Genomic DNA, 14,766 nt, shown 5'->3' with positions numbered 1-14,766 from the left:
TAGCCTACATGTGTGAGAGCCTGGTGACGTCATGTTGTTTGTCTGAGTGAATGTGTGTGTGTGTGTGTGTGTGTTTAATTTTACCTGTGTGACAGGCGGCAGTCAGAAGAAGAGCGAGTGTGTTCCCAGGACTTAAGGTTGTTTGCTGAAGTCTGTGTCCACTGGTTTATGACGGGGGCCATTTTAACGCTTGATTAACAGGCCCAACACAGGCCAGCCGTCCCTGGTCAGCCAACCCCAGTGATTTAAGGACATTCTCCTCTCTCTGGGATACACACACACACACACATCACAAAGTTCCCTCTTCACCACTGGGCCATAATAGGGTAATCAGTAAACCTTATGGATGTAATATATTGTGCTGTCAATTCATTATGCCATTTTCAAAATGAGTTTGTGCTTATAAATACATGTGCAGTTAAACTATGACAAACCCCCCGTTTAGTTCTACGGCTCTGATATGAAATTGACTCTGAATGATGGCAGATCATTATTTTGAATGACACAAACATTAAAATACCCACATAAATATAGGCCCTTTCTGGAAGTATATGCGTGGCATGGGTCGACAGTGTTTAATTCCATTAAAACAAAAAGACAATGCAGAAGAAACGCTTATTTAAATATAATAATACTTATTCTGGATCTGTATTTCTTTGATTGACAGGTGACATAGCAGACGACGCGTCAGTGTATGAATTGGGAAGTCTTAATGGGACTCATATTTTACATTTTATTAAGTTGATGCACCATCCATAGAGCAAATATTCTAAGTTTATTATCATCCACAGTCATTTCCACTTCCATAAAATGTTATAGATAATTATGATGAGATGATTATTTTGAGGGATCAAATGAAGTCATTTTCTAGTCTTTCTTTAACCATACATCACATTTGTGGATGCTTCTTGCTTTGTTATGGTCCAGTTCTTTCTATATTTATCTAAGGGAAATGTGATGTTAAAGAAAATGTCCTAGTTATCTAATTGACTTAATGTATCAAACTCAAAATATATGAAATTAAATTATTTTATTTTAAGGCCCAGTGTGTACACTGCAAATGAACATATGAATGTACAAATGCATGTCTGTGTATGTATGTGTGTGGTAAACTAATCACAGCTATATAATAAATGAATATAAAGATAGGTAAATATATATAACTACAATAGATCTATAATAAAGGGAATAGGGTAATAACAACATAAAGAGTAAGCACAATGTAATAGTATGTCAATGATCCCTACAGGTAGTCAGGTCATGACGTATGTGCCACCAACCAGCCCACCTCCTCCTCCTCCTTCCTCCCTCCATCCATCCATCCATCTATCCCCACCCCCACCGTCCCGCCTCCTCCCAGCTGCGTCCGCCGCTGTCCCGTCTGTCTGCCCGGTATCTGCCCCGCTGCTCGGCGCTGCTCTGCCCCTCTCCCACCCCGGACCCGAAGCCTCTGCCTCCGCGTTCACCACCCCGGCTCCTCGAACCCTCCCTTCCCTCCACCCAGTGCATGCACCAGCGCCGAAATCATGACGGGCATCGCCGCCGCTTCGTTTTTCTCCAATTCCTGCAGGTTCGGCGGCTGCGGTCTCCAGTTCGAGACTCTCGCCGACCTCATCGTCCACATCGAGGACAATCACATCGGTGAGTCGGCCCACACGGGAGGACGGGGCTAGGAGGCTAGCTAGGGTTAGCAAGCTAGTTAGCTAAACGCAGATAGGCTCGGCGTTCCGCTATTCCTGCTGCCCCGCTGCCTGTCGAAGCTCTTCGGCGCCGGAGTTATTCCTCGTTATGGGGCCTAAGTTATCGTGACAAACACTATTTATATATAAAACAAGTGTCAACCTTTTGCTTCTGTTGTGCCGTTACTGTTATTGTTACCTTTTGCAGCGGTAACTCGCCTACGAGGGCCGCGTAGGTCTCATAGGTGTAAGTAGCATTTGGAGCAGGCAGCGGTTTCTCAGCTAACACTGCGGGAGAGTGTGTTTACGTCCCCAGACCTGATGCAGCGCAGCTCCCGCTCCTTTCACACCGCTGCTGCGGCTGTCTGTCCCCCCTGTGTGTGTATTTACTCTATGGCTTTTAACACCTTTTTTGAGTTTTCAACTCGTCACCTTTTTTGCTTTCCATTTAAAGCTGGTGTTACTGCATTCAACGTCTGGCACTGTGTTAATTTAAACCAAAGTGTGACAGACATGTAGGGAGTTATTAAGGTTTCATTACATCAGTGTGATGCTGTTGATTCGTTTTCCATCAGACAGTAAAAGCCCTGTTACCTGTAATTTAACTGTAGACAAATGCCGTTACAAGCTGCAAATCAGTGCAACTTACTGCAAATATTATGCAAACTATGCAGTGTTTGATTAAGTTCATGCATTAAATTCATTTTTGCATGACTCACAATTGTTATAAACCAATCAAGATTAACTGCACTGTGTAATAAACTGCAGACAACAGTTTTAACAGTTTTCATTGGAGGAAATTTCAATGAAAGATCCAAAACTCTGTTTGGAGGCAATTCCTATGTTTTTTAAGTTCTCATCCTTGGACTAGAATATAGAAGACTAGAATCTCATGTGGCAAATCTAATCAAAAATCACAAAATCAAACTCCTGTGCTGAATTCATAGTATTTTATATGATGTTATTATCGTTACATATCATATTTAGGGAGTTAGGACTAATCATCATCATTTGTGGCGTGTATCCATCCTGAGCAGTCTGTTTAAATGGGGACGAAGCAGTGGGGTGATGCTTCATTGAGCCTGTTTCCATGGCAACTGGCACTCTGTAAAGGGGTAGGGGGCAGTATATTGGCTGAGTTATTGCACACCTGCTGTCTCGCCAACAAAGAGAGCTCCGGAGCAGCCAGCTGTGATGACGAGGACATCGAGCGGTGTCACGTCACATGTGGGACAGGAATGATGATGTGCTTGTTTTCTTGGGATTTGTGTAATTTGTGTGGATTAGAGTCTGTGGATCCATTCGTATATTTTTTTTTTTTTACAAGGCTGATCACCTGTGGCTGCGAACCGACAATGTTTCCCATGAATGGGTCGACTCATTTTCAAGGTTTCCTGTCTTGTCTCAAGACCAAAATTGCTCACAGATATTTGCCCCCATCTGGCTCTTGCTGTGACCTTTGACCCCAAGCTTCGTTTGAGCAGAATGAGTAGCTCACCAGTTAAATCACTTGACTTAATGACGATCCCCTGTGCTCGCTTTAGACTGCGGCGGGGTCACCAGCTGTGTCAGGATCTCACACACACACACACACACACACACACACACACACACACACACACACACACACACACACACACACACACACACACACACACACACACACACAGGTTTACACACAGAGATGCTGCCTCATAATGAGCAGGTTTTGGTCTTTAAAAGGACTACTGGTCACTGTTTGTGCCAGAAAAGGTCAGAAAGCGGTATCAAATACAATTACACACACTTACACTACTACACTACTAATCTAATCAATACTACACGTGGATCAGTTTCAGCAGGGATGAGTGTGACAGATGGAGGGAGGGAGGGGGATGGTGGAGGCATTAAGCTCAGTCTCTTCTTTGATTTTGATGTGGCGCAAAAGGTGTGTAATCGATAACCAAGACACAAGACGAGGTAATTTCATCCTCTTAACTCCTCGACACGAGATGCCCGGATAAGCTGCTTGAGGATTTTGTAGATAGCGGGGTTGCTTTGATTTGTGGTGTGTCCTGCAGTGTGCAAACAGGTTATGAAAAAAAAGGATGGCACTAGCCATAAATCAGATAATCCGGAGGTGATAACAGGCACTGATAGCGGACATAAATAGTGGTTAGAAAGCAGCGAGGCAGTTGGTCTGAGGTCAGGGTGCAAGAAACACTCGGTCATTACCATAGATTGTGCTGCCCTCTTGTGGTAGGACACCCTATGTGTCAGTCATCCTAAAAAGTGATTTTTACCATCCTCCTCCTCCAGTGTTTTCTCATCTTTTTGTGACTTCTTTTGGACTCCTGCTTTCTCTGACATCACCTTAGTTTTCTCTCTCTCTCTCCGTGAGAAAAAAGAAGGGCGATGTGTGGCTCCCGAGAGCTGACCTCATCGCTGAAGAAAGGACGGAGTGCCGGCGTCCAAAGATGCCCGCACTGTTTAGATCACATCTGCATACAGGAGGAAACCTGTGTGTGTTCGGTGTGTGATCACCGTGCTGTTGTTGATGGCTTTGTGCGGTGACTCGGTCAGGCCCGAGGAATGTAATGATGTCAGGTTTGCCTGCGTGGGTGCACGGCTGCACTTTGTTGTGTTCTCACCTGCACAAGCACATACCTGCCTCTTACATCAACAAAGATGTGCAGGGGGGGAGGGAGGGAGAGAGAGGTAGATAGTGGTTTAAGAAAGTTCAAAGTGAAGATTAAGGAAAGGAAAAATATGGGTTTGAGAACAGGGAAATCCCAAACATCACAAGTCAGTCTTACAGCTGGAAACAAAGGGTGAGCTGTGACTCGGAGCCTGGCCAACGTTATGTCGTAATAGTGTATGACAATGTAAGCGCTACTGGAAAAAAAATGCTGATAACATTATTTTGTAAAAGACGTAATCGTTTAGCCCGGCGTGCACAAGGCCCTGTTACCTCACTGCCTGAAAGAAAAATAACTAATGCAAACACTTAGAAGAAGCTGTTGTTATGATTCCAACTGATTTTCAAACTTTTGAGTTTGAAATGATGTATATGCCTAGGTACAGAATAGGTGAATGATCAGAAAATTGGTTTTGTGCAGTATTTTTGTCTTGTATTATGCAAGAATCAGCCAAATAATTGATTGGTTTATTTAAATAAGTGGCAATTATTTTGATAATTCAACCAGTATGGATTAAATTCACATGTGTTGGTAGACACATGTGTTTTTAAAGGCAATTTTAGCGTTATTTAAATTAGATCATTTAGTTTTGTTTTTAAATTCTACCATCCCACCATTTTCCTTTTATGGCTTTGCCTCAGTGTACGTCAAGTTATTAGTTTATTTATTTTTCTCATGAAAGGATTCACTCTTTGGTCTATATAATGCCCAGGAAATATGGAAAACAGCCGTCACCCCCCCCCCCCCCCCCAAGTCCAATATGGCATTTTAAAATGGCAAAGAAAACACAAGATCATTAAAAAAAAAAAAACATGTACATGATTATTATGATAAGAAGATTTAAAGTTTATTATTCCAGGCCTGAGGTGCCAGCTGGTTTCGCGTCCTTCTTTGAGAGGTGTGTGTGTTTGTGCATGTGAGGGAATGTGTTCGGCGTATATACTTCCTAAACGACCTGTCAGGGTGTAGCGCGGCAATTAGTGCACTGGCATCCCAAACTGGAAACTGCAGGCCCTGTCTTTTCACGCAACACATACATCCGCACACGGCGTGAGTCACAAAGATCACCTTTTGGAATTTGCAGAGCCTGAGCGCTCGACCGAGCCCTGGGAAGTGTAATTACAGAGAGGTTTGCCTCCCCCCTCTTTGCCCCTATCCTCCTCCTCCTCCTCTCCCTCCATCCATCCGGTTGCCTGCTGCTTCAGAAACATGGTAAAATGCTGTCTGTGGCTTAATTAGCAGACTGCAGAACAAGCCACGCATTCTTGGCCTGGTTTAAACACACACACACACACACACATGTTCACATACAGTACGTGCACATGCAGTCTCTGTGTGGCCAGCAGGGGGCAGCAGTACGCTGCTGGGAGGAGATGGATGCCTGTGTTGAAATGTGTGGAGTGGCTGTTGATTGGGCGCTGCCTTTAATGGCAAGGAATGCTAATTAGCTAGATATTTATGGACCCTGGTGAGTCTGCAGTGTCTCAGGCATGCAGCCGCACATGTACTAAATGTACACACACACTGGAATTTAACCAGTGAAACATAATATTTAGCTTTTTTCCTCCATGTGTATCTTATGGGCTGCTTTTGGGTCAAAATAGTTTGTCCAACATGGGGAAAAAGTGGATTTTTTTGGTCAGTGGTAAGAGTTAGACGAGTTGTGGTTATGGTCAGAGTGTGTGTGCCTTGTAGGTTGTAGCTTCCTGTCCTGCTAGGTGAGTGGAAGTCATAAAAGCGGTGAACATTTACTGCAACTTGCTCCGTGCACCTGGCTCACAATATAACACCCTGCTTCCCAACTTAGTTAGTTCAGCGACTCCTTTAAAGTCGCACTGGCTTCTATTCATTTGGACACCCTAAATAAACCCACACTCTTAGAAATAAGGGTTCCAAAAGGGTCCTTCTACAAGGGCTGAGGTTCTACCTGGAACCATTTGCTTCTGAAAAACCCTTTTCCCAAAGAAAGGGTTTTTCAAGGGTTCTTGGTAACACTAATGGTTCCAGTAAGAACCATTTTGATCCAGAGAACACTTTAAAACCCCTTTGCTGAATAAAGGATTTTAAAAGGGTTCTTGGTGGAACCCTCCAAAAGGTTTCCAGGTGGAACCTTTATAAAAAGTTTCTACCTGGAGCCAAAAAGGGTTTTCCTATGAGGACAAGCCAAATAACTTTATATGGTTCTACTTAGCACTTTTATTTCTAAGAGTGTAGTTAAGGCTTAACCCTAACCACACTTCAAATCTTAGCCCTAAACTTAACCACTTCCTCAGAAGTTAGGTTCTGCCTCATGAGGACCAGGTTTTGGTCTCCATTAGGACTACTGGTCCTCACAAGGTCAGTGTTTATGCACTCTTAGAAATAAAAGTGCTAAGTAGAACCATATAAGGTTCTTTGGCTTGTCCTCATAGGAGAACCCTTTTTAGATCCAGGTAGAACCCTTTTTAAACCCTTTATTCCAGAAAGGGGGGTTTAAGGGTTCTCTGGATTAAATGGTTCTTACTGGAACCATTAGTGTTACCAAGAGCCCTTGAAAAAACCTTTCTTCTCAGGAAGGGTCTCTCAGAAGCAAATGGTTCCAGGTAGAACCAAAGGTCATACAGAGACATACATAGACCTTACCAAACCCTTAACTTAACTATTACCCTAAAACGTATTCAATCAGTGGTTTATATTACGTTCACTGACCTCTCTAATGTGGCTGGGATTTCTTTGTCTTTGTTGAGTTGTGTGGTGTCAGATGGTCGCGATGAAGGCTCCGTGCAGTCGGTCAGTTTTGAAAAGCCATGTCAGACACTTCTGTTCTCGTTTGAATTGTATAATACCACATTTGCGCTTGCCACAGCATGCACATTGTAACAAAGGTTTACCACCTCCTGTATCAGACGCAGACGCGATCCCATGCACAACTGTACTGGTATTTGAAATATGTTTTCTTTTCTCGGCCTGGGAGGAAAAAAAACGTCTTGTAGGCGCTGATGATTTATTGTCAATGTGCCATAATATTATTCTGCTGTGTGACAGTTTCATTGGTGATGAATCTGTCAGCATGTTGTCTTGTGAACGCTGCGTTTTGTGCCAACAAAACATTAGATTATACTATCTAAGAGCACTTCACTGGGACCGTTTCAGTTTAGCTGTATATATATCAGCTACGATAATGACATATTTTTTTTTAGTCACCGTGAGTGTGTAGAATAATGATAAGTATGCTTTTAAGATTCAATTGAATTAGGATTATGCACTGTGTAACAGTTTGAAGTCATTTGTTTTCGCTTTGTCAGAATAAAACTGAAGAATAATTAATTTTTACTGTCATTAAGGGAAGGGAAGCTGAATATTTTCATTGTGTGGGAACTGAAAATGTTGTGATATCAATATCAGGGTTAAGTCATTTAGAGTTAGTCAGATTATGTCTCAACTGCTGTAAAAAGTGTTTGTGAGACAGCTTTGTCAGTGCTGTAGGTCTATGTGTGTGTGTGTGTGTGTGTGTGTGTGTTAATGCGGCATGCAGAGAGCTCTGGTCTCTACATCTGAGCAGCAGGTAGGATTATTAAGGCTCCGCTATAAAAGACGGTCAAAGACCACCTCAGTGGACCACCTCAGATGAGTGTGTGTGTGTGTGTGTGTGTGTGATCATGGCTCCATGCTGCTGCATCTTTTATTTCCTTTCCTTGCCATTCCAGTGCTATGTGTTTATATATATATATATATATATAGTATAGGAAGCAGCAGCAGCAGCAGCAGCAGTGTTGTGCGTCTCTTTTTTTCCTGCTTGTTTTCGTGTTTGCTGGTCTCCTTGGTGTTCCTCTGCACAGTGAGAAGTCTGCATTCTTTTTTAATTATGAGGTGTGAAAGCCTGAAAACCAAAGGGCTAAGAGGGCCAACACACACACACACACACACACACACACACACACACACACACACACACACACACACACACACACACACACACACGCACACACACACACACACACCTACACACACACACTAGCTGGGAGTAGGGTCCAGGAGTGCAGATATGATTAAATTCTTTACATACGTGGTGATAATTATGACATATTACATGCACATAAACCTATTTTGGATCCCTCTGTTCCCCTTTTGAACACTTGGGGGCACTGGTGCTTCACAGATGTTTTGCTATTTTCCAGGCGCTGGGATTTGTGTGTGTGTGTGTGTGTGGGGGGGGGCTTTAAATTTAACACTGTTTCCCTCAGGCGGTGGAAGTTGCCTACTGTAGTGTTACTGACTGGAAAAAAAGCGTGTGTGTGTGTGAGCAACACACTGTGTACATTCATCACAGGCTCCTCGACGCCGCTTCGCTACTCGACAACAAACTTCCTCTTTGCCACATCCAGACTCTGGCCATGATTAAGCAGCCTCGGGAAAGACGTCGGTACTAAATTAAAGAGCTGGCGTAATAATCCGCCGCTTATGAGGGGCATTTGAAATGACTCGGCGGGCCATGCTATATATTCCGAGCACACACAGAGAATGCAGTGTGAGGAGTACACACTTGTATATCAGACGCATGAGTCGTCTACATACTAAGAGTATTCACCCAACAGAGTCGTGATTATCTCTCTCTCTCTTTCAGACACAGACCCGCGGGTTCTGGAGAAGCAGGAGCAACAGCAGCCCACTTATCTGGCCCTAAGCTACATAAACAGGTAACACACACACACACACATGCACACCATCTATAGAGGGCAGCATTGCTCCACCAGTGACAGCCTATCTGTGTGTGTGTGTGTGGTTGTTGAACGTGTGTGTTTGTTCGTGTGGCTTGTGGGAAGTAGTTCCACTTATCCCGATGTCTTCCCATAGACACAGCAGTGACTCATCCCCACACCAGCAGCACAGGAAACCATACAAGACAATCACTCCTGACTCCGCGACCTACAACCGGCAGAATTATGATGCTGCGTGTGTGTGTGATGATTTTGTGCGGTGAACCAACGCGTTAAATCACTCTTTCGCAAAAAGTACGAGACAGAAAGAGGAGAAGAGCGAGAGGTCTGTTTTGTGCGGTTAATCGTTCAAGTGGCGAGAGGTTGTAAATGTCAACTCTTTAACTGTACGCCGCTGTGACGACTGTAACGCTTAAGAAGGCAGCGGCTCAGTCAGCGGCTCAGTCACGTCTGGTTAGAGATCAGACTTCCAACTGAAAACAGCAGCACAGCCGTAATTAGACGACATCAAACCTCTTATTATGACACAATAGAAAGCTACAGGTAGTGTAAACAACGTCAATAAAACCTTTAAATAACTTATAGAAAGTGCAGACACAAACGCAAACAATTAATGTAGCTATGTTGTAGATGATAATAAAAGCAAAGATTTACAGGTCAAATACACTACTGTTCAAAAGTTTGGGGTCACAGATACAATTTTTTGTGTGTTTTCCATTAAAAGTCACACTTTTATTCATCAAAGGAGTTGTAAAATGAATAGAAAATATAGTCGAGACATTGACAAGATTAGAAATAATGAATATTGAGAACCAGCTAAACTGTTTTCAGCTGTGCTAACATCATTGTACAAGGGTTTCAAGGGTTTTCTAATCATCCAATAGTCTTCTAATGCCATTAGCAAACACAATGTACCATTAGAACACTGGAGAGATGGTTGCTGGAAATGGGCCTCTATACACCTATGTACATATTCCATTAAAAACCAGACGTTTGTAGCTAGAATAGTCATTTACCACATTAACAATGTATAGAGTGTATTTCTGATTCATTTAATGTTATATTCAAAAAAGAGCTTTTCCTTAAAAAATAAGGACATTTCTAAGTGACCCCAAACTTTTGTACATATACAAAATAACAATAAATACTAGGTTAACGCACGTTAGCGCGTTTCCATGACAACTGACCGGAGAAAGACGCGTGTGACGTCATGTTTACGTGCCGCGACACCAGAGTCCAGGCACCGTTTACCAGTTAGTTCCGTTAGCTGCATTAGCTCCTTTAGCGCCTACAGTTATTATACGAAAAAAGCAGCGCTACAAATAACCAGCGTAGCTGTGTACTGCGTATGTGTGCCTCTGTTTTTAAAGTTCAGCGTTACTTTAGAGACTCATTTTTAACAACGTAAACACGACGTCACGCTTGTCTTTCTCCGGTCAGTCGTCATGGAAACGTGGCGTGCGTTAATGCTGACGCCGTTAACCACCGTTATCGCGCCCAGCACCAAAATAAGCCAACATAAAATGACAGATTCATTAAAAAAAGTACATAACCTCTTTAACGTGTCACGACACATTCTTGTCCTCAGGTTCATGACGGACGCGGCGCGCCGGGAACAGGAGACCATGAAAAAGAAAGCCACGCCCAAGCTGTCCCTGTCCATCACGGGCGGAGTGTCCAGAAACAGCACGGCCACGCCTCCCCGCCACACGAGTGGTAACTTAACGCCTCCTGTCACGCCCCCCATCACCCCGTCCTCCTCTTTCCGCAGCAGCACACCTACAGGTACGGCCACGTGTGTGTGTGTGTTTGTGTTCTTGTACTGAGGACCAGTGAGGGTTTTTTAACCAATAAATTGAGGACATTTTGGCCGGTCCTCACTTTGTTTTCATTGAAATCACTTCCTTAGGTTGTAAACATGCTGTACTCTGTTTTTAACAGAGCTCCTCAATTTGGTACAAAAACCCGTTTTCCGGCCCTGGTGTTTCACACACTTTTTACTCTGGGGCTCCACTTGCAGACATTTTATGGTACTGCGTCCAGTAGTTCTTTATAGATGTCATTCATGAAGTAGATATTTGTAATTGTGTTGATTTATAAAGTGGAAATGCTGGTCCTTATTTTGTCATCAACCGGGTCCTCAGTATGCAGCAAGTACAAGAATGTGTGTGTGTGAATAAAGGTTTGTTTGGGAAAATCAAAAACATAGCGCAACCTGTTAACACAAGCCACACATGATTCACTTTTAACCATATAAAGCTATTTTGGGATAAGTTGGAAATGTTTGCCATTTCTTTCTTGAATTTTTTTTCTTTTTATTAAAACCAGCTTCCCACGCTTTCAACAGACAAAGAGTGGAAGAGGCAAAAAACGCCAATAACTGTCTGTAAGTGTGTGTGTGTGTGTGTGTGTGTGTGTGTGTGTTGTTTGTGTGTTGGGCTTTGGTGGCTCCTGCAGTGAGCAGACCAGTCAACACTCTGCTAATTACATAGCAGCTGTCCTGCTGTGTGTTTGCATGGGGGCCGTGTGTTGTGCAGCCCAGAAGCAGATGTCCAATTCCAGCCCAAATGGTTCCCAAAAAGCAGCCTCAGGTCTGGGGGCTGATACAGCAGCAGCAGCACAGCTACTACTACTACTACACACACACACACACACACACACACACACACACACACACACACACACACACACACACACACACACACACACACACACACACGCCGAGTCTTTCAACATGTGCCAGGGTGCCATCCATTTCCTCATGCTGAGGTGCAGCATTTCCTGTGAGATGGTGGGGGGTCACTGGGACTTTATGTGTGTGTGTGTGTGTGTGTGTGTGTCATGTGCCTCTTTATGACCCTTTCTCAACTCAAACACTGGACTAGTAGTCCTCACGGAGACCAAAACCTGGTCCTTATGAGGCTGAACCTTATTTCTGAGGAGCTGGTGAAGTTTGTGGCTGAGATTTGAATTGTGGTTAAGTTAATGTTAGGGTTAAGGTTGGCTTTGTTAAGGCTGTCAACATTAATTGAAGTGTGTGTGCGTGTGTGTGTGTATGTTCCTTGTGGGGACATTATGCCCGGGCCTAACAAGGAAATGTGGTAAAGACATGTATATATGTGTGTGTGTGTGTGTGTGTTTGTGTATGTGTGTAAGAGTGGAAAATGTTCGGCACTTAGCAAAGGACTTTTTTCCAGGCTGAGCAATGGGGATCACTCCCACTTAATGATCCCTTTCTTGGTGCCAATCCTTGTGTTTTGACTCACACACAGAAGCAGACACACACACACACACACACACATGAAGCACTGCTGTTTCTTTGTCTGCGCCCCCCACGCTCACACTGGCTACTAATAATGCCGAATATAGAGAAAAGTATTAATAAATTAAAGTCTGTTTTTTGTACATTCCTTTCGGGGGTTAAAACCCCCTCCATATTTCATCCACCATGAGTAAATGTTTTTGATGTCTCCGCTCTGCCTCCAGGCAGCGAGTATGACGAGGAGGAGGTAGACTACGAGGAGTCGGACAGCGATGAGTCGTGGACCACAGAAAGTGCCATCAGCTCCGAGTCCATCCTCAGCTCCATGTGCATGAACGGGGGAGAGGAGAAACCGTTTGCCTGCCCTGTCCCTGGCTGTAAGAAGAGATACAAGGTAAGAGGACGTGGGACGTGAGGGGGACACACTAGAGGTTCTGTCTGAGCTTCACATGTCTTCAGCTCGTCATTCCTGCTCTTTTAGCTAATTGACAGTGTGGGAATAACTATTTTTAAACCAAATACGGTGACGTGGGAGAAAGCCACATTTGCTGCCGCTCTGAATTGCTCCGCATACGTTTTCTTCTTCTTCTTCTCCTTCTTCTTCTTCTCGGGCTTTTCCCACCACGGTTTCACAAAGCTCCGACATTGTTTACAGCTAAGCTCCAGAGATTCTCTGAATGCTAAATAAATGTCCACAGAAAAGTCGCTCCGGAGAGTCTCCAGAGACTCTTTCTGCCAGCCTTTTCAGCGTAATGTCCGAGTGGGTTCATGTGAGAACGGGGGGCAGAAGGAACTCTGGAGGATCCGCAGCGAGTGAATGATCTGAGTTTCTTACTTCCTGTAGGATCGAGCCTGGCGCCACAACCCTCCTCCGCGTCCTCTGGAGATGCTCTTTCAGTTATGAATGAGTCTGATACAGACAGTGCATTTGTCACATGTGAACAGCAAAGAATGTCCAGACCCGGTCTCAAACTCAAATGACCTGGGGGGACACTTGAGTGTCTCTCTGGGAAATTAGCTTAAAATCATCTCACGACAACACAATAATGATATCCATCATGATATGGATCTAAAGCAACTGGCCATAAAATCCTCCTAATATGTCACAGAGACTCAGGAATAATGTTCATATAACAAACTGAACTCACCAACAACAACAGTACAGCCAAAATATTTGCATTAAAAATAATATTTTGCAGACTGCAAATCATGTTTATGTTTTGAAATCATGTTTTGGCATGTGGCGCCACCTACCGCCGTCTACCAATCATTGCAGTCAGTAGAGTCTCAGCTGCCGAGCAACCACGGGTTGCCAGTTGCGTCTGAAAACGAAACCTAAAAGACCTAGAAGCAATGAGCTTCCGTACATTTTAACGTTTAAAACTGGGAAAATAATTCATCAAACGTAGGTGAATGCAGGACAGGACTAATGTCTGTTAAGTACCTGCCATAAAACTGACAGTGACATGAGTTTTTAACATGACAGGACACATTACGAAATGTTCTCTTCTGGAACAGCACTTTTGGATGTACATTGATGTTAATGATACCATGCATGAGAGGTCTGGGCTGACGATCAGACGGAAACTATTTAACAGCAGTGTCGCGCTCAAAGTGTCGACTGATCGCGTGTGTAGTACAACGGGTTACGCGGAATAGATGAATGCAAATTTCCTGGAGCGGCGTCAAAAGACATTTCTTCATCGCACAGGTTTGTGTAACGACACACAGCATCCTCCTCGCCTTCACTGTCTCGCTCTCTGTCTCTCTCTCGCTCTCTCCACAGAACGTGAACGGCATCAAGTACCACGCCAAGAACGGCCACCGCACGCAGATCCGCGTGAGGAAGCCCTTCAAGTGTCGCTGCGGCAAGAGCTACAAGACGTCGCAGGGCCTGAGACACCACACCATCAACTTCCACCCGCCCGTCTCCACCGAAATCCTGCGCAAGATTCAAGGCTAGAGCGTGCGGTAGTGCCAAACATGTGCCCCAAACATAGCCCTATTCAATCCTGACTTTATTTTTTTTTTTTTATTCCCATTCCACACACTAAAGGATCAAGTGCATGCTTTAAGTTGTTCTTAATATTTTTATTTGTTGTGTTACATTGTTTTTGTTTTTATTTTATTCTATCCATGTTATATCACTTGTATTCTTTGAAAGAAAAAAAGTATCTTTGTAGTATTTTTATTGTTGTACATTTGCACATTCGTATTATGCTATCACGATATTATTTTTTTTTGTTCTTATTATTTGACTCATATAAGGTGCTAACTGTAAAAAAAAAAAAACAGAGAGAAAAGACAAAAAACAAACGAAAGAAGAAAGGCGGGGTAAAGAGAAACAGGAAGCGCAACTAAGCCCGGCCCCTTTTTGCCGCTGATCTGAGCTCATACCTTTTTACGGGAGTGTCAACGAGTTCGCTGAGCTTTGATCGGAGCGTTCACAG

At 43.7% G+C, this 14,766-nt stretch overlaps 1 protein-coding gene across 1 annotated transcript; it reads left to right on the top strand.

The window, feature by feature from the left end:
* Positions 1-1,459: 1,459 nt before the first annotated feature.
* LOC310936318 (juxtaposed with another zinc finger protein 1) lies at positions 1,460-14,279 on the top strand (the record flags this gene model as incomplete). The annotated part of the gene is made up of 5 exons (XM_083900360.1): positions 1,460-1,641; positions 8,961-9,033; positions 10,643-10,839; positions 12,541-12,710; positions 14,103-14,279. Exons 1-5 carry the CDS (start codon positions 1,527-1,529, stop codon positions 14,277-14,279), a joined length of 732 nt encoding a protein of 243 aa, XP_083756486.1. The 5' UTR covers positions 1,460-1,526.
* Between the last annotated feature and the right edge of the window lie 487 nt (positions 14,280-14,766).

This window comes from Microchirus variegatus (assembly GCF_963457635.1).
Source record: "Microchirus variegatus genome assembly, chromosome: 13".
NCBI lineage: Eukaryota > Metazoa > Chordata > Actinopteri > Pleuronectiformes > Soleidae > Microchirus > Microchirus variegatus.
The sequence above is the reverse complement of the archived record's forward strand: the minus strand, read 5'-3'. Positions and strand labels throughout refer to the sequence as shown.